Source organism: Carcharodon carcharias, chromosome 10 (assembly GCF_017639515.1).
Source record: "Carcharodon carcharias isolate sCarCar2 chromosome 10, sCarCar2.pri, whole genome shotgun sequence".
Taxonomy (NCBI): Eukaryota; Metazoa; Chordata; class Chondrichthyes; order Lamniformes; family Lamnidae; genus Carcharodon; species Carcharodon carcharias.
Window position 1 is genome coordinate 30,830 of NC_054476.1, and position 20,928 is coordinate 51,757.

General features: G+C 45.1%; 1 protein-coding gene across 1 annotated transcript in view; it reads right to left on the minus strand.

Moving 5' to 3' along the window:
• Nucleotides 1-6,097: 6,097 nt before the first annotated feature.
• Nucleotides 6,098-20,928, minus strand: part of lmo2 (LIM domain only 2 (rhombotin-like 1)) — an 88,900-nt gene continuing 74,069 nt past the window's right edge. Inside the window, exon 3 of the mRNA XM_041198465.1 lies at nt 6,098-6,513. Within this exon, the coding sequence (XP_041054399.1) occupies nt 6,294-6,513 (220 nt within the window). The 3' untranslated portion in view covers nt 6,098-6,293. The remainder of the gene's footprint in view (nt 6,514-20,928) is intronic.

Sequence of the window (20,928 nt, forward strand, 5' to 3'; positions counted from 1 at the left end):
GGACAGCGAGGAAATATGACCTAGAGATAGATGATCAGGCATGATCTGTTTGAATCATGGAACAGGCCTATTCTTGCTCCTATTTTTGCTCCTATTTGGCCCATCGAGTCTGTCGGCGCAAACTCGATGGGCTGAAGGGCCTCTTCTGCAATGTGATTCTGATTCTAATTTCTATGTTTCCTGCAACAGTTCGCTGTTGTATTCCGCTTGGCAACACTTTGTGCAATCAAAATTGACTTACCTGGTTTGAATTGAAATGCTTGGGGATAACTGTTACATTCTCCATGGCAACATCTTGACCAATCATAGTTCACTTGTCAACCAATCAGCATCCTTTTCTCACACAGTGGGCAGAATTCTTACCTTGGTTGGCGGGCGGACAGCCGAGCTCTACCGCTGAAACGGGGCCGGCCGCCATTTTGAGTGGGCGGGGCAATTAAGGTCCACCCAGCGGCCTGCCTGATGGGAAGTGCTAAGCACTTCCTGTGTGGGGGGTGGAGGGAATCCCCATCTGTCAAAGTGAGCTCTGCTCCCTGAGACAAGGTGCTGTGATCATGAAACCTCATCCCGCCAGTGGTTGAAGTTTCATGAATAATCTGGAGCCCGCTGGGGTGCCCTCCCAGCCTTAAGGTTGGCCGGGCAGGGTCTTTAATACAGTTAAAGCTGATTTCGCTGTCCGCCCGCCTTCCTGAAGATTTAAGTGGACCGGGATGACGTCGGGGATTCCTCCCAACAACATCCCACGATTTTTTTCCCATCAGCGAGTGGGCCCCACCCCCAAATCACCGAGGGGAAAATCCTGGCCAGTATAAATTTGTTCCCTTTAACATTTGGTTTTCTTGTGATTCTGTCCTGATGAGTGCAAGATGAACAGCTTTTTCAGCATGTCTCTTTTTACAGTAATACTCAAGTTCTGTGCTACCACATGACAAGTGATTATATTTCTTTTAACACTGCTGGGGACCCCTGGGATTATGGAGATCAGATTCAAAAATGTGGCTTCTTGCTCTGCATTATTAGATGTGATTACTTCCTCCCTGGTACTCCAATTTTTGCATCTCTTTATTATCGAATTTGGGCCATCAATATTTCTGGATTAGCCTAGTTACCGCTAAATGCTCATATTTTCTCTTTTGTAATGCCAGCCATTTCAGTCTCTCTTCCAAAAGCTTTCGCAGCCCTTTAACTTCATTGTAGCCTTTAAATATGGAAGCTGCACACTAATTCCATCCCTATACAAAGACCCTATCACCCCGCTCCCCCTCACGCCTACCTCTCACCTCCACAGTATTGGTTATGCCACTATGGTCACTTGCATTTCTGTCCTGCCTGCATGACTTAAGTGAGCAGACCCCAGGATAATTGATATGATCACAGAATCACACAATGCAGAAGAGACCCTTAGGCCCATTTAGTCTGCACCGACACATGAAAAACACCTGCCCTACCTACCTAATCCCATTTTCCAGCACTTGGGCCATAGCCTTGAATGTTATGACATGCCAAGTGCTCATCCAGGTACTTTTTAAAGGATGTGAGGCAACCCACCTCCACCACCCTCCCAGGCAGCGTATTCCAGACTGTTACCACCCTCTGGGTAAAAAAGTTTTTCCTCACATCCCCCCTTAACCTCCTACCCCTCACCTTGAACTTAGGCCCCCTTGTGACTCACCCTTCAGCTAAGGGGAACAGTTGCTCCCTATCCACCCTGTCCATGCCCCTCATAATCTTGTACACCTCGATCAGGTCACCCCTCAGTCTTCTCTGCTCCAACAAAAACAACCCAAGTCTATCCAAACTCTCTTCATAACTTATATGTTTCATCCCAGGAAACATCCTGGTGAATCTCCTCTGCACCCCCTCCAATGCAGTCACATCCTTCAATAATGTGGCGACCAGAACTGCGCACATCAGCCTTCTCCAATTCTGGCAGATATAAATCCCATCCTTATGCCTTCACATCTCCTCAGCAGTGCCCCTGGAACTTCCACACATAAGTATTTGAATCTACCCACTAAATTATTCATACTTGGCTATTGCATTAATTGCAGTCGCAATGAAAACAGTGTTGAATCTTGAGATTGCATTACTGTAAAAGCTTTTTGAAGATACAAAATCATTTAAAAAATGTATTCATTTAAAATATGCTGTCATGGGGGATTAACAAGCTTTATAAAATTAATAGCTCATGTCACATCGCTCCTTAAATATTGGGTTAAATATTTGTTAAATTTGGTGCCCCACCAAAAATCTTTGTACTCAAAAGCTTGACCTAGTTCACCATAAGTAATTCAGACACATGATAACATTTTTCCCTTTTGTCCTAGAATTTTTTGTAAAAATATTGCATTAACGTTCATTGGAATGATAACAATCTTCACATAATAAACATGATTTCCAGCCAGGCAAAAAACATTTTACGACTTAGTGTCTGGTCGGTCTAATAATTTTATAGCCTGCTCAACCTTCATGAGTTTTCATTCTTGTTTATTGATTAAAGTTTCTCTTACTTTGTTCATGTTATTACCAGTGGGTTGAACTAATCGTAAGTACATTTATGCAAAAAGTTATTTGAACTGTTTTGGATCATACTCTGAAGTTGCTGATCAATGAGGAGGCGGTATCACGAGATCAGACAGTCATTATGTCACATGATTTGACAGTCAGGAAAAAAAGATTCACATTTATTTCACAGCTTATCTCTTTATTGGCTGGCTCCAAAATATTTGCACAGTCAATTAATTTTGAAGTGCAGCGAGTGTTATTATATAGGACTTTGTGACACCCATTTTGTGCCAGCAAAGTTCCACAGTGACGAATTAAATTCATCATTTTTTGGTTATATTGGTTCATAAATCGGGATGAACTCCTTAAAAAGGGTCTAAGACTCTTGAATCCCTACCTAAACACAGAATCATAGAGTGGTAGCAGCACAAAACATTTTAAATTTAATGGCTTACCTAGTAATTTGCCCATCTCCCGCGCATCCGCCTTCACGCCTTCTCCTCCCTCCCAGAAACAAGATAGGGTCCCCCTTGTCCTTACTTATCACCCCACCAGCCTCTGCATTCAAAGGATCATCCTCCACCATTTCCGCCATGCATGATGCCACTACCAAACACATCTTCCCTTCACCCCCACTGTCGGCATTCCGTAGGGATCATTCCCTCCAGGACACCCTGGTCCACTCCTCCATCACTTCCTACTTCTCAACCCCCACCTATGGCACCACCCCATGCCCACGCAAAAGATGTAACACCTGCCCCTTCACTTCCTCTCTCCTCACCGTCCAAGGGCCCAAACACTCCTTTCAAGTGAAGCAACATTTCACTTGCATTTCCCCCAACTTAGTCTACTGCATTCGTTGCTCCCAATGTGGTCTCCTCTACATTGGAGAGACCAAACGTAAACTGGGCGACCGCTTTGCAGAACACCTGTGGTCTGTCCGTAAGAATGACCCAAACCTCCCTGTCACTTGCCATTTCAACACTCCATCCTGCTCTCTTGCCCACATGTCTGTCCTTGGCTTGCTGCATTGTTCCAGTGAAGCCCAACGCAAACTGGAGGAACAACACCTCATCTTCCGACTAGGCACTTTACAGCCTTCCGGACTGAATATTGAATTCAACAACTTTAGGTCTTGACCTCCCTCCTCCATCCCCACCCCCTTTCTGTTTCTTCCCCCTTCCTTTTGTTTGTTTTCCAATAAATTATATAGATTTTTCTTTTTCCCACCTATTTCCATTATTTTTAAATATTTTAAAATCTTTTATGCTCCCCCCACCCCCACTAGAGCTATAGCTTGAGTGCCCTATCATCCATTCTTAACTAGCACATTCGTTTAGATAATATCACCAACTTTAACACCTATGTGTTCTTTTGTTCTGTTGTCTGTGACATCTTTTGATGATCTGCTTCTATCACTGCTTGTTTGTCCCTACAACCACACCACCCCCCCTCCACTTCTCTCCCCCCACCCAACCCACCACTCCCTCCACCTTAAACCAGCTTATATTTCACCCCTTCCTTGGATTCACCTAGTTCTGTCGAAGGGTCATGAGGACTCGAAACGTCAACTCTTTTCTTCTCCACCGATGCTGCCAGACCTGCTGAGTTTTTCCAGGTAATTTTGTTTTTGTTTTGGATTTCCAGCATCTGCAGTTTTTTGTTTTTATCTGATAATTTTATAGCCTGCTAGACCATACTTTCATGACTTCCATTCTTTATTTAGCAAAGATTTTTCTTTTGCTTAATTTTATTACAGATGAATTGAAGTATTATTTATTGGACATACGCATGTTTCATTAGAAAGAAGGCACCTATAACAATAGAGCAAGCCCTAACTGTTGCTGAGGATTGCCAACCTTGCTTTTCATGCAAGTTCCACTATATGATCCTAGACATGAAGATGTCACGATATGAATAGAATACCATGAAGTCATAGTGAACTATTCCACAGCTAACCTAATGATGGAGGAGAAGGTCATTGATGAAGCAGTTGAAGGTGGTGGGGCTGAGGGTGCTGCTCTGAAGAACTGCTGCAGCAAAGTCCTGACTTTGCGACGATTGGCCTCCTACAAGTATGACCACCTTCCTTTTTACCAGCAATTGGAGAGTTTTCTCCTTGGCCAGAATTGACCTGCTTTTCTCAGGGTAATATTTTGTACCGTACATATCAGGTACAGTAGCATAGAGGTTATCTAACTAGATCAGTGATTCGGAGGCTTGGACAAATGATCTGGAGACACAAGTTGAAATTCCACCATGGCAGTTGAGATGAATTTAAATTCAGTTAAATAAATCTGGACTGCAAAGCTCGTCTCAGTAAGGGCCACCATGAAACTCACAGACTGTTGTAAAAACCTATGTAGTTCACTGATGTCCTTCAGTCCTAACAACTAAGTCCAAATCAGAGCAATGTGGTTGGCTATTGACTGCCATCTGGAATGGTTGAGCAAGCCACTCATGGCACAAAAAAGGCCCAGTTGACCCTGTAAAGTCCTACTTACTAATTTCTGGAAACTTGTTTCAAAATTAGGAGAGCTGTTCCACATACCAGTCAAGGAACAGCCTTACATAGTTATACTAACTGAATTATACCTACAGCCAATGTCCCAGACACCTCCACCACATTCCCTCTGTATGTCCTCTCCCACCGGCAGGCAGACCTACCAGAGGTAACAGTCATAATATAGTCAGGAGGGAATGACCCTGGGAGTTCTCGACATTTACTCAGACTCCATGAAGTTTCAAAGTATTACTTCAAACATGTGTAAGGAAACCTCCTGCTGATTACCTCCTACTGTGAAGCCACCCTTGCCTCCCCCATCCTCTGTCAGCTGATGAATCAGTGCTCCTCCATATTGAACACCACTTGGAAGTACTGGAGGAAATAAGGGCACAAAATGCATTTTGGGTGAGAGGCTTCAATTTTCATTACAAAGCACGACTACTGACTGAACTGCTTGAGTCCTGGAGGACTTATCTGCCAGGCTAGATCTATGGTGAGAAAACCAACACAAGGAAAAGCTACTTGACCTCATCCTCACCAATCTACCTGTCATGAGTGTTCCTGCCCACGGCAGCAATGGTAAGGATGACCACTGCACTGTCCTTGTGAAGATGAAGATGACATCCTTCATCATGTTGAGGACAGGTACAGCACCATCATCTACAAGTTCCCCACCAAGTAAAATGTCATCCTGACTTGGAACTAAAATGCCCATTCTTCATCATCACTGGGCCAAAATCCTGGAACTCCCTTTCTAACAGCACTGTGGATGTAGCTACACCACATGGACTGCAGCGGTTCAAGAAGGCAGCTCACCATCACCTTCTCAAGAGCAGTTAGGGATGGGTAATTAACACTGGCCTTGCCAGCGACACCCACATACTATAAACGATTAAAAAATACTAAGTTGAATGCTACCTTAAGGCCAAAGGAAAATATTCCCAATTCTCATCAATATCTTGTCTTGTCATCTGAAACTGAGGCCATGATGATGTCTGTGACCAAGTAGGTCCTGGTAGAATCCAAACTTAGTAATTATTAATTTATTCATGAGGAACCAGCTTTGGTAAAATAATTAGGATGACATTCATTTCCATCTCTTTAATGAAGCTGCAGAAGTTAATAGTTCACAGTAAATTGTGTATATAAATGAAACCTTCACAGCTTGTGTTAATAAAATATCTGTACAAGTCCTTAACATTTACAGTTTCTTACAAAAGGGTGAATTCACATATACACAGTTACTTATGAGATCAATAGGTGCAAGGTATCAGGTATAATTCTAGATCATCCCATTGAGCTTAGTCCATTCATAAATGTCCTGTTCACAGACAATGTCTGAGTTGATGAGCAGGTATCTGTCTCCTACGCAGAAATGCTTTTGACAAGCGGCACATTTAAAACACTCCAGGTGATAAACCTTGTCTTTGACTCGCATTGTCATTTCATAGGCTCTGATTCGCTTGTCACAGGCAGAACAAAGTCCATCTTGACCAAATAACCTGAGGAGGAAAGAAAGGAAGTTAGTCTAAAGCATGGAGAAATGATCAGTGGAACAGAATGACAAAAGTCCCCAGTATTTGAATGGGTAACAGCACTGTTGGTGTACCTACACCACAGGGACTGCAGCAATTCAAGAAGGCAGCTTACCACCACCTTCTCAAGTGCAATTAGGGATGGGCAATAAATGCTGGCCTTGACAGCGATGCCCACATCCCATGAACAAATAAATTAAAAAAGCACAACTTTCAGAGATATGTATACAGACCAGAAAGCCCCAGGTTTAGCCAAGGTTTCTGTTCTTAACTGCTGAAAGATGGACATCAGATCTGGCTGTTGCTCTCATATGTCAGGAGTATCCAATCATTTTGACTTTTTGGGTGGTGGAGCTTTATGTGTCCTGGAAATGTTAAAATTAATTGCATATATCTCAAGCTGCAGATACATGAGATGTAATTTTCATATTGGGGCTGGGAGCCCAATGCCTGGATAATTTCCAGGTCTTGTCATGTCAATGATGCTACTTTCAAATGTACAAGACCTAATTGGCCCAGAGGCAAGTTTGGTACCCACCCCATCACTGGTGCTCAGAGCGGCTTGGAAGCAGAACATGGAGTCAGAGGATCCTTTGGAAAGCTGAGAAGCAGCCATCACCGGGCTTACTATTTGCTGAGGATATTTTGCAGAAGGGCGCTGGTCAGACTGGCTCGGACACGCAACCAAGGTTTTCCAAAGCCTCCTTGAGGCGTTGATGGTGGTTGTTGCTGAGAGGTGAGAAATTCTCTCCCGGTGTTCAGCAGAGGAAAGCCACCTCAAGGGGCCAAGAGGCCTTGGATGGAGGTCACCATAGAGGTCAGCAGTAGAGACATCACACAGAAGACATGGGTCCTGCGTTGTAAGAGGTTCAGTGACCTGTGAAGATCTGGGAAGTTGAATGGCAAGTGAAACTTGGGTGACAGGCCTCTAACTTGTAGGCCCTAACAAACACAGACTGAGTGCCCATAGGCCTCCTTAACATGGTCAGATCAAGCGGCCAGTCTCATCACTGAGACATCAACCACCCTCACGTATTGGGCACGAGTGAGCAGCAGCATCACTGAGAAGCTTAACAGATTATGTCAATGTCGTGCTCGAATAGCTGAGGGAGGCTAGGCTACTTGTACATTATCCTTTCCTCATTCTGGAATAAAAGAGAGCACGTAATAGTTACAAGATGTCTCAAATGGATGGTGGTTTTGATGACGCTCATGACCTCACACCGATGGAGAAGGTGGCGCTGGACACATTTGAGGGTGCCATTGTCGCAGGCCATGGGCGATAACAAGATTGGGAGTCATGTGGAGCAGGGTCAGTTGTTTGCTTTAACTTCAGCTAAAGGGCATGGAGGATCCTCCTGCACAATGCATGGTGATGAGACAACTGCTGCCACCCATGGGGTTGGTTGTGCTGATGCACCTCTGAGTTCTCATCACCACCTTTTGTGCTTCCACAGGATTTGCAGTCGAGAAGCTGCAGAGTGGTCCCTGCATAAGCACTGCTAGCATCCTCAATGCGGCGGAGACACCACAGAGCTAGTCACATCATAACTCCACGCCATCTGCCAGCATTCACCTCGGGAGAACCTGAATCAAGATTGGAAGGGAAAGCATTGGGTGAGCAGCATCTCACTAGTCAGAAGGAGAAGGAGAGTGAGGCAGAGTCAGTAGTGGGCAATCCACCTCGGAGGGCTGAAGACTGGCAAAGTCATGCTTCACTGGGCAGAGATGTTGGGCCTCAGGTGTCACAAGCAAGGAGCATAACTCTGGAGTATCAGGGCCAGATGAGTTCCCAATTGCTGGAGGTCCCTGATGGGTTGTACCGCCATGGGCAGACTGCAACGCACATGCTCCATCATTGATTAGGAATTTGAGTGCATAAGCTCCTCCATTGAGAGAGTGTCCACCCTCTTGGAGACCCACTTGCAACATCACACTGAGTGGGTGAAGGGGCAGCGCATTGACCTGCACAGAGTGAGACTATTTGTAATAGCGTCTGCTCACTTTTGCTGATGGCATAGGGATGTGAGGAAGTGTGGATGTCAGCTACATCTTAGCCTTGCCCACCATGCAAGGCTGCTAATGAAAGGGCTGAGGCAGGTGAAGAGGCTGATGAGGGGACCACCACTCAGAGGACACTAGTGTCACCCTGACCATCTCTGCTGCAAGGCCCTGAAACAGAGGCTAACCCTGCAGTGAGACAGATTCAGCAGCCAGTGAGGAGTTCCCATGGGCAGCTCCACATTGAGGATGCAAGTCACAGTCATTTGAGCTGTGAGCAGAAACAATGGAGCAGGTGGTATCCATCTCATTCTCAGCCACAGAGGGTGCACCTCATTGAAATGTGTGCGAACACAAAGCATCACATTGCTCTCAACCAGACTTTTGTGTTTTTAGAGCAAAGAAAAGTGAAATGAAAATATAAAAATAGTCATTTGGTAAAACAAAATTTGAATATAGCTGAAAAAAGACATTTTGTTGAAACTTTTTGTCTTGTACTCATCAGGACAATCACAAGAATACCAACGTCAGAGGAAGCAACAACTTTATACTGTATGAGAAGAGAATGCTGATTGGTTGGTAAATGGACTCTGATTAGTAGAGGCATTGCCATGGTGAATGCATCAGTTAGTGGTAACTGACAGTTAACTGCCAAGCATTGTTTGAAATTTAAACCAGGAACTGGCATTTCTCAGGGCAATCAGAGTCAAGCTGTGCACCCATTGCCTTGACCAATCACTCCTGAAGATGACCGAGAACCAGTGTCACTGAAGACTGCGCATGTCCAGGGAACTGGTTGGTCACATCTGCCACCTGCTTCAGGATTTGGTGCCATGGGGAATGGAGGGCATCCACTGCCAGTAGCCATGAAAGTGACCATGTTGCTCAATTTTTACATCAGTGGCTCCTTCCAGGGTGACCCCTACGGGATCTCGCAAGCCTCCATGCACAAATGGAGGCCACGGATGCCATCTTCATGAAGGCACAGAACTTTGTGCATTTCAACCGGGATCAGGCAAGCCAGGAAGCAAGAGCGCAACACAGTCCACAGAGGGCGTCATGCATCGTTGTTACTTGCTGCACCCTTCACAACCTGGCGCAGCAACAGGGGGAGGAGTTGCCCGAGGAGCAGATGGAGAAGCTGTATGTGTCCTCCAATGAGGTGGATGTTGATGGGATGAGGGTGAAGAGGTCCTCAAAGGCAAGGATGAGGCCATCGTGCTGTCCAGATGAGGCAGACGCACTTGGGAGATCTTCATAGTCAATAGATTCATGGAGGATGATGATGACATGCAGTGAGGAGACACCATAGATCCTCACATTGCATCTGTAAATGTCTGACTCCTGTCTGGCTGATGGCAGCGCACATACCCTCTGTTATAAGGCTCCTGTCAAAGAGAAGCAGCAGATGCCTATAGTTCCTACATTCCAGGAGGATGATGACGACATGCAGTGCGGACACTCCATAGCTTATGTCAATGTCTGACTCCTGTCTGGCTGAGGGCGGCTTGCATGCGCTCTGTAAACAACAGGGTCATATCATGGAGATGCAGCCAGGAAACTTTAACTTCTCCTGATCCTATGGCACCCTTCATGAGCTGAACCCTTCAGGACCACACTGTCACCGGCACAGATGTTGATGAGGTAGGGGCCAGTCGCACCTCAAACTCCCTCTTAACTGTATACCACTGTGCCGTCAGCTCTGCTGGGTCTGTCCCGCCGGTGGGACAGGACATACCCAGGGATGGTGATGGTGGAGTCTGGGATATTATCTGTAAGGTATGATTCCGTGAGGATGACTATGTCAGGCTATTGCTTGATTAATCTGTGGGACAGCTCTTCCAATTTTGGCACTAGCCCCCAGATGTTAGTAAGCAGGACTTTGCAGGGTCGACAGGGCTGAGATTGCTGTTGTCATTTCTGGTGCCTAGGTCGATGCTGGATGGTCCGTCCAGTTTCATTCCTTTTTTGTGTCTTTGTCGCGGATTGATACAACTGAGTGGCTTGGCCAGGCCATTTCAGAGTCCACCACATCGCTGTGGGTCTGGAGTCACATGTTGGCCAGACCAGGTAAGGACAACAGGTTTCCTTCCCTAAAGGACAATAGTGAACCAGATGGGTTTTTACAACAATCAACAATGGTTTCATGGTCATCATTAGACTTTTAATTCCATATTTTTATTGAATTCAAATTCCACTATCTCCATGGCAGGATTCGAACCCGGGTCCCCAGAGCATTACCCTGGGTTTCTGGATTATTAAATACCGCTAGGCCATTGCCTCCTTCCTATGGGTCTGAGGGCCCCCAGCTGACTCCGTGAGCAGAAGGGGTAGCCGGAGTGAGATCAAGCTGCCCGGCACTCCTCTTGCACTGACGCTGCTGGAGGCCAACTATGGTATCAGCGATGGAGTTCAGCCCACATAGCAGTGTAGGACTGATGTCCTGGACCAAGGTCTCCATGGCAGCCGCCATCCTGCCAGTGATGACCTTGGTGCATTGGCAATGCTGATGCTATCACCTCAGCCTGAAGGTGGATGGACTCCTCTATCGTGCCTTGCAATCTGAGGAGTGCAGGGACATCCTTTCCTGATGTTCCCGAGCTTGCCTTTGCAGCTCCAGCAACTGTGACATGGCCGAGTCCAGAGGCTCATCATCTGACTCAGACTCAGTAAATTTCTGGCCTCCAGCAGTCCTCCGAGTGCAGGGGACTTGGGAAGTCCCTGCCTCCACCTGCTGTGGATCAGAAAGTGCTATGTACTCACCAGATTGTGATCCCAAGCTGGGTCCCACCGGGGTGTGTGTCTCTGCGCTGGTGGAGGTTGTGGGTGAGGCTGTGACAGGACTTTAAAGAGGGTGTCATCAGATTCTTCTTCTGAGGTGTCTACAGGGCTTGAACCAAGGACCTGGCTCGTGGACCCCTCAGCTACTTCCCACATGCGCCTCTGAAAGCAATACAGTTGTTTTGCTCTTAAAGGCAGAGTTAAAGAAAACTAAAGGACATTTCTCTTGTTGATCATTGCTCTCGTGGTATTTGACAGTTGAAGTCATTACAAAAGGTTTTGCCTCCACTATTCCATCCATTCATTAAAAATGGTAATCACTTGCATGAATCAAAGCCTCAAGATTAAGTTTTTAAATTTGCATTTGCAGAGAAGCCACTCTGCCTTGTACCTGATTTGTGAAGGAGCCTTAATTAGAATCCCAAGGTATGAGGAACTAAAATGAACTGAAACTTAACTGGAGAGACGAGCACCTAAGAAGAAAACTTGAAGAATAAGTTGAGGGAGCTTCAGTACAGACTTGGAAGTTGAGGGATCTACCAGAGTGAGTGGAAATCCATTGCAAGACCCCTGAAGAAATTGCTGCAGTACCTGTGTAATGCAACTCAGGCTATGAGCACAACCCTTCTAAACATTTTGGAATGCTGAAATCTGAGTTTCTATAAGCACTCTAAATTCAAAGGGAAATAGCTTCAAACAATTATTTTAAATAAGGAGGGTAGTTTTTCTCCCAAACTAAAACAGAAACACAACCGAGTTTCCAAGTCCACAGCCGGTGCGGATCCGTAGAAAATACACTCTGTACTGGCACTGATACACTTGCTGCAAAATACAGCACCTGCAAAGTTTTTTCAAAGATCTGCCCAACAACAAGAACTCAGAAGAAGAGGGAAGTCAACTGTCCCTGAGCAACAGCAGCCTGAGTAAAAAACAGATTACTGCCTTAACGTGGTAAAAAGAAAAAAAAAATGGCTATGGATGGCAAATTAGATATTGCTGTCGGAGATTTGAAATAAACCGACACAAGAGTGAGAGTTCTAGCAAGAGTCAGGGATTTTAAAAATAACTGGCGCGAGGACAGAGCGAGAGTTAATTAACATTTTATTGTGTTAAGTTAAATTTCAATTTCAGTGCAGTAAATAAATAATTCGAGGCATGGCAGGGCTGCTCATAGCCATCGAGTCCTGTACCATGTGGGGACTCCAGGACACTACCCATGTCCTGAACATGTGCAAAAAGTGCCACCAAATGGAAGAACCCGAGCACCGTATCTTGGAAATCGAGGAGCAGCTGGTGTCACTGAGGAGCATTCGCGAGGATGAGAGCTACGTGGATAGCACATTTCAGAAGGCATTTGAAAGAGCAGGCAGAGAGGGGCTGGGTGGCCATCTGACAGACAAGAAAGGCAAGGCAGGCAGATAGTGCAGCAGACCCCTCAGGACATCCCATTTTCTAACAGGTACTCAGTTCTGAGTGCCAATGCGAGAGAGGGTTCCCCTGGAAAAAACAGCGAGAGTCATGACCAGAGCACCATCGGTGGCTCAACTGTGCAGGGAGGGAGGAGAAAAGATGTGGGAGCAATAGTGGTAGGGGATTTTATGGTTAATGGAACAGACAGGGTCTTATAATGGTTGCAAACGTGATTCCAGGACGGTATGTTGCCTCCCTGGTGTAAGGGTCATGGATATCATCGAGTGGCTTCAGAGCATTCTGGAAGGTGTGGGTGCGGAGCCAGAGGTTGTGGCTCACACTGGTACCAACGATAAAGGTAGAAAAAGGGATGAGGTCTTGCAGGCTGAGTTCAGAGAGTTAGAAAAGAGCTAATCAAGCAGGACCTCAAAGGTAGTAATCTCCAGATTCCTCCCAAGGCCATGTGTTAGTGGGAATGGAAATAGGAGAATACACCAGGTGAATATGTGGCTGGAGAGATGGTGCAGGAGGGAAGGCTTCAGGTTTTTGGGGCATTGGGACCAGTTCTGGGGAAGGTGGGGTCCGTACAAGCCAGACGATCTACACCTGAACAGGACTGGGACGAATTTCCTTGCAGAGTGATTTACCAGTGCTGTTGGGGAGGGTTTAAACTAGATTGGCAGGAGGATGGGAACCTGAGGGCAGATTCAGATAGGACAAATTCAGAGCAGGTAACGGGAGTCAGAAAATTAGCGGGTGACTCTGAAATACAGAAGAAGTAAAAATTAAAGGTTTACAGCACAGGAATTTGGCAACATAAAAGATATTTATTTAATCGCAAGGAATATAGTGAATAAATCCGATGAGCTGAGGGCACAGATAGACATAAGACAGTAGGATATCATCGTTATAATGGAAACTTGGCTCAAGGAGGGGCAAAAATGGCAGCTCAACATCCATGGAGGTAGGGTTTTCAGGCAGGAAAGGGAGCAGGATAAAAAAAGGTGAGAGTGTAGCGTTATTAGTTAAAGAATCAATTACAACTGTGAGGTGAGATTTTATACTAAATGAAGCATCAAATGAGGCCATATGGGTTGAGCTCAGGAATAAAAAGGGGATAGCCACACCGCTAGGAGTTTACTACAGACCCCCAAATAGTGAGAGGGAGGTAGAAGAGCAAATATGTAGGCAAATTTCTGAGTACAAAATCAATAGGGTAATAATAGCTGGGGACTTCAACTACTCTAATATCAACTGGAATATGAACAGTGTAATGGAACTGCGTTCAAGAGAACTTTTCTCACCAGTATGTAACATGCCCAACAAGAGGGGGCACAATTCTAGATTTAGTCTTAGGAAATGAAGCTGGGCAAGTGGATGAAGTGGGTGACCATTATTGAGATAGTGACCATAATATTGTTGGATTTAATATAATTATGGAAAAGGATAAAGATAGAACAGGAGTAAAAGTTGAGCTTATGACAGTCTCAAAAAACGTAATACTAAAGAAAGCCTAGAGGAGTATAGAAAGTACAGGGGTGAAGTAAAAAAGGCATTTGGAAAGTAAAGAGAGGATATGAAAAAAATATTGGCAGGTAAAATCAAAGAAAACCCAAAGATGTTTTACCAGTACATTAGAGCAAGATAATTACTAAGGAAAGGGTAGGGCCTATCAGAGGTGCACATGGTAACTTGTGCTCTGATGCTGAAGATATGGGCAGGGTTCTCAATGTATACTTTGTCTCTGTCTTCACTAAGGAGAGGGATGATACAGACATTCTGGTTAAAGAGGAGGAGTGTGAAATATTAGATATAATAAGCACAGTGAAAGAGGAAGTACTGGCATCCTTGAAGGCGGATAAGTTACCAGGGCCAGATAGATTGTATCCCAGGCTGTTAAAGGAAGCCTGGGAGGAAATAGTAGATGTTCTGAGGATCATTTTCCAATCTTCACTAGGTACAGGCGAGGTACCTGAGGATTGGAGTTCTGCGAATGTTGTACTATTATTTAAAAAGGGTGCGAGGGATAAACCCAATAATTATAGGCTGGTCAGTCCGACTTCTGTGGTGGGCAAATTATTCAAATCAATTCTGAGAAACAGGATAAACTGTCACTTAGAAAGGAACAGATTAATTAGGGATTAGTATGGATCAGCATGGTTTTGTTCGGAGTAGATTGTGTTATACTAATTTAATTGAATTTTTTGAGGAAGTAACAGGGAGGATTGATGAGGGTAGTGCAGTGGATGTTGTCTAAGTGGATTTTGGTGAGGCATTTGACAAGATCCCACATAAATGACTGGTCAGAAAAAAAAAACCATGGGATACAAGGGAATGTGGCCAGTTGGATTCAAAATTGGCTCAGCGACAGGAAACTACGGGTAATGGTCGATGGATGTTTTTGAGAATAGAAAGCGGTTTCCAGTGGCATTCCACAGGGCTCAGTGTTGGGTCCCTTGCTGTTGGTTCTACATATTAATGAATTGTACATATTAATGATTTGGACCTAAATATGGGAGGCATGATTGGGGAATTTGCAGATGACACAAAAATTGGCCTTATGGTTGATAGTGAAGAGGATAGCTGTTGTCTCCAGAATGCTATCAATAGTTTGGTCGAGTGAGTGGGAAAATGGCAAATGGAATTCAATCCAGAAAAGAGGTAATGCATTTGGGGAGGGCAAACAAAGCTAGGGCATACACAATAAATGAGAGGATATTGGGGGGTTGGTAGAGGAAGTGAGAAACCTGGGTGTGCATGTCCACAGGTCCCTGAAGATGGCAGGACAAGTGGATAAGGTGGTAAAGAAAGCATATGGGATGCTTTCCTTTACTGGATGAGATATAGAATACAAAAGCAGGGATGTAATGATAGAACTGAATAAAAGGCTGGTAAGGCCACAGCTGGAATTCTGTGTACAGTTCTGGTCACCACATTACAGGAAGGACATAATTGATCTGGAGAGAGTTCAGAGGAGATTTACAAGAATGTTATCAGGGCTTGAAAATTGCAATTATGAAACAGTGGATGCATTTGTTGTCATCTTCCAAAATTCTGTAGATTCTGGAACAGTCCCAGCAAATTGAAGAATGGTAGATGTAACCCCACTATTTAAAAAAGGAAGGAGGGAGAAAATAGTGAATTACAGACCAGGCAGCCTAATCTCAGTAGTAGGGGAAATGCTAGAATCTATTATAAAGGATGTGATAACAGGGCACTTAGAAAATATCAAAGGGATTAGACAAAGTCAACATGGATTTATGAAAAGGAGATCATGTTAGGAGGTTTTTGACGATGTAACTAGAGGAATAAATAAGGGATTACATGTGGATATGGTGTGTTTTGATTATCAGAAAGCTTTTGATAAGGTCCCTCATATGAGGTTAGTGTGAAATTAAAGCACATGGGACTAGTATATTGGCATGGATTGAGAATTGATTAGCAGACAGAAAACAGAGAGTAGGAATAAATGGGTCTTTTGCAGAGTGGCAGGCGGTGACTAGTGGGGTACCACAGGGATCAGTGCTTGGGCCCCAGCTATTCATGATATATATCAATGATTTGGATGAGGGAACCAAATGTAATATTTCCAAGTTTGCTGATAACACAAAACTTGGTGGGAAGGTGAGTGATGAGGAGGGTGTTAAGCAGCTTCAAGGTGATTTAGACAGGTTGAGTGAATGGACAAATACATGGCAGATGCAGTATAACGTGGATACATGTGAAGTTATCCACTTTGATAGGAAAAACAGAATGGCAGAGTGTTAGTTAAATGGTGATAGATTGGGAAATGTTCATGTACAAAGGGACCTGGGTGTCCTTGTACACCAATAACAGAAAGCAAGCATGCAAGGTATACAAAATAAGGTAAATGACCTTGTGGCGCAGATTAAAATTGGCAGGTATGATGTGGTGGGCATCACGGAGACATGGCTACAAGGGGATCAGGACTGGGAGCTAAATATCCAAGGATATACATCCTATCGAAAAGATAAGCAGGTTGGCAAAGGGGGTGGGGTTGCTTTGTTAGTAAGAAATTAAATTAAATCGATAGCAAGAAATGATGTAAGGTCAGATGATGTAGAATCTGTGTAGGTAGAGTTGAGGAACCGCAAAGGTAAAAAAACTATAATGGGAGTTATGTACAGGCCTCCGAACAGTAGTCAGGATTTGGGGCACAAGATACACCAGGAGATAGAAAAGATGTGCAAGAAAGGCAAGGTTACACTGATCATGGGGGATTTCAATAAGCAGGTAGAAAATCAGGTTGGTAGTGGATCCCAAGAAAAGGAATTTGTGGAATGTCTACGAGATGGCTTTTTGGAGCAGCTTGTGATGGAGCCCACTAGAGAACAGGCAATTCTAGATTTAGTGATGTGTAATGAGGCAGATTTGATAAGGGAGCTTAAGGTGAAGGAACCCTTAGGATGAAGTGACCATAATATGATAGAATTTACCCTGCAATTTGAGAGGAAAAAGCTGGAATCAGATGTAACGGTATTACAGTTGAATAAAGGCAACTACAAAGGCATGAGGGAGGAGCTGGCCAGAATTGACTGGGAGGTGAGCCTAGCAATGGCAGGAGTTTCTGGGAGTAATTGAGAGACACAGCAAAAATTCATCCCTAGGAAGAAGAAGCATACTAAAGGGAGGACGAGGCAACCATGGCTGACAAGGGAAGTCAGGGACAGCATAAAAGCTAAAGAGAAAGCATACAATGTGGCGAAGAGCAATGGGAAGCCAGGGGATTGGGAAGCCTACAAAGACCAACAGAGGACAACTAAAAAAGAAATAAGGAGGGAGAAGATTAAATATGAGGGTAAACTAGCCAGTAATATAAAAGAAGATTGCAAGAGTTTTTTTAGATATATAAAGGGTAAGAGAAAGGCAAAAATGGACATTGGGCTGCTGGAAAATGACGCTGGAGAAGTAGTGGGGAACAAAGAAATGGTGGATAGGTACTTTGTGTCAGTCTTCACAGTGGAAGACACGAGTGACATCCCCAAAGTTCAAGGGAGTCGGGGGGCAGAGGTGAGTATGGTGGCCATTACCAAGGAGAAGGTGCTAGGAAAACCGAAAGGTCTGAAGGTGGATAAATCGCCTGGACCAGATGGAGTACACCCCAGAGTTCTGAAGGAGATAGTGGAGGCATTAGTGGTGATCTTTCAGGAAGCACTGGAGTCAGGGAGGGTCCCAGAGAAAATCGCTAATGTAACCCCCTTGTTTAAGAAGGGAATGAGGCAAAAGACGGGAAATTACAGGCCGATTAGCCTGACCTCGGTCGTTGGTAAGATTTTAGAGTCCATTATTAAGGATGAGATTTCAGAATACTTGGAAGTGCATGGTAATATAGGGCAAAGTCAGCATGGTTTCATCAAGGGGAGGTCATGCCTGATAAATCTGTTAGAATTCTTTGAGGAGGTAATGAGTAGGTTAAACAAAGGAGAGCCAATGGATGTTATCTACTTGGACTTCCAGCAGGCCTTTGAAAGGTGCCGCACAGGAGGCTGCTCAGTAAGATAAGAGCCCATGATGTTAGAGGCAAGGTACTAGCATGGATAGAAGATTGGCTGTCTGGCAGGAGGCAGAGAGTGGGGATAAGGGGGTCCTTCTCAGGATGGCGGCCAGTGACTAGTGGAGTTCCGCAGGGGTCAGTGTTGGGACCACAACTTTTCACTTTATACATTAATGATCTATATGAAGGAACTGAGGGCATCCTGGCTAAGTTTGCAGATGATACAAAGATAGGTGGAGGGACAGGTAGTGTTGAGGAGGCTGGGAAGCTGCAGAAGGATTTGGACAGGTTAGGAGAATGGGCAAAGAAGTGGCAGATGGAATACAACGTGGGGAAGTGTGAGGTCATGCACTTTGGTAGAAAGAATAGAGGCATAGACTATTTTCTAAATAGGGAGAGAATTCAGAAATCTGGAGTGCAAAGGGACTTGGGAGTCCTAGTCCAGGATTCTCTTAAGGTTAACTTGCAGGTTGAGTCGGTAGTTAGGAAGGCAAATGCAATGTTGGCATTTATTTCGAGAGGACTAGAATATAAAAGCAGCGATGTGCTGCTGAGGCTTTATAAGACTCTGGTCAGACCACATTTAGAATATTGTGAACAATTTTGGGCCCAGTATCTCAGTAAGGATGTGCTGGCCCTGGAGAGGGTCCAGAGGAGGTTCACGAGAATGATCCCAGGAATGAAAGGCTTAACATATGAGGAACGTTTGAGGACTCTGGGTCTATACTCGATGGAGTTTAGAAGGATGAGGGAGGATCTGATTGAAACTTACAGAATACTGAAAGGCCTGGATAGAGTGGATGTGGGGAAGATGTTTCCATTAGTAGGAGAGACTAGGACCCGACGGCACAGCCTCAGAGTAAAGGGAAGACCTTTTAGAACAGAGATGAGGAGAAACTTCTTTAGCCAGAGAGTGGTGAATCTATGGAATTCATTGCCACAGAAGGCTGTGGAGGCCAGGTCATTGAGTGTGTTTAAGACCGAGATAGATAGGTTCTTGACTGGTAAGGGGATCAAAGGTTACGGGGAGAAGGCGAGAGAATGGGGTTGAGAAACTTATCAGCCATGATTGAATGGCGGGGCAGACTTGATGGGCCGAATGGCCTAATTTCTGCTCCTATGTTTTATGGTCTAGGTGCACCAAGCAGTTAAGAAGGCAGATGGTATGTTGGCCTTCATTGCAAGAGGATTTGAGTACAGGAGCAAGAATGTCTTACTGCAGCTGTACAGGGCATTGGTGACACCACACCTGGAGTATTGTGTGCAGTTTACCTAAGAAAGGATATACTTGTTATAGAGGGGGTGCAGCGAAGATTCACCAGACTGATTCCTGGGATGGCAGGATTGTCGTATGAGGAGAGATCGGGCCGACTAGGCCTTTATTCACTCTGACAGGGCTGGACAGACTGGATGCAGGGATGATGTTTCCTCTAGCTGGGGGGGCGGTCTAGTGCAAGGGGTCACAATCTCAGGATGCGGGATAGACCATTTAGGACTGAGATGAGGAGAAACTTCTTCACTCAAGGTGAACCTGTGGAATTCTCTACCACAGAGGCTGTGGAGGCCAAGTCACTGAATATACTTAAGAAGGAAATAGATAGATTTCTGGACTCTAAAGACATCAAGGGATATGAGGAGAATGTAGGAGTGTGACATTGAGATAGAGGATCAGCCATGATCATATTGAATGGCGGAGCAGGCTCAAAGGGCTGAATGGCCTACTCCTGCTTCAATTTTCCATGTTTGTATGAGGAAAGATTGGATAGGCTGGGGTTGTTTTCCTTGGAACTGAGGAGGCTGATGGGTGACCTGATTGAGGTGCACAAGATTATGTGGGGCCTGGATAGAGTAAACAGGGACACCCTGTTTCCCCTGGCAGAGAGGTCAATTACCAGGGGCACAGCTTCAAGGTGATTGGTAGAAGGATTAAAGGGGACATGAGGAAAAACTTCACCCAGAGGGTGGTGGGTGTTTGGAATTTGCTGTCTGGTTTCCTTGTGGAGGCAGAAACCCTCAACTCATTTAAGAGGCATCTGCGAGGCTACAGACCAGGTGCTGGAAGGTGGGATTAAAATGGGCAGCTAGATTTTCTTTATTTTTTCTTCTTCAGCCATGTAGACATGATGGGCTGAATGGCCTCTTTCTGTGCTGTAACTTTTCTTTGGTTCTTTGGAAAGCAAGGACAGATAATTAGTGCATGGCAGGGGAGTGACTCAGCATGGTTGTCTGATGGATGTTACACTGCTGGATCTTCACTTGGTTGAGCACCACCAACCTCACCATCAGCACATGAATGGTCCAGATCATCCCTGGCCAGCTGGATAACTATTTTCAAAGTCTGTGAGGACCTTGAAGTCAGGCATTCCTCCACCAGTCTGAGACCTCTCCCTCTGGCTGTGTGCCAGCTTCTCCTGCATGAATAGAGATGGACACCTGCCAGGCCAGGTGAGAAGGATGCCTGGCCTGTGTGGGTGGTAAGTGGTGCCATGGACGGGATGAGGACACAATCTGCAGGGCAAGTGAAGGTATGTGTGAGAGAGTGAATGGTGATGCTCCTTGAATTGGCAGTGAGTGAAATCCCTATGGATGTGTAATGAGTTTGTGAGTGTGTCAGTTGAGAGTGATGAGAAGAGTGACTTACCCTGGCTGAACAGTGGAGATCATTCATCCTCTTT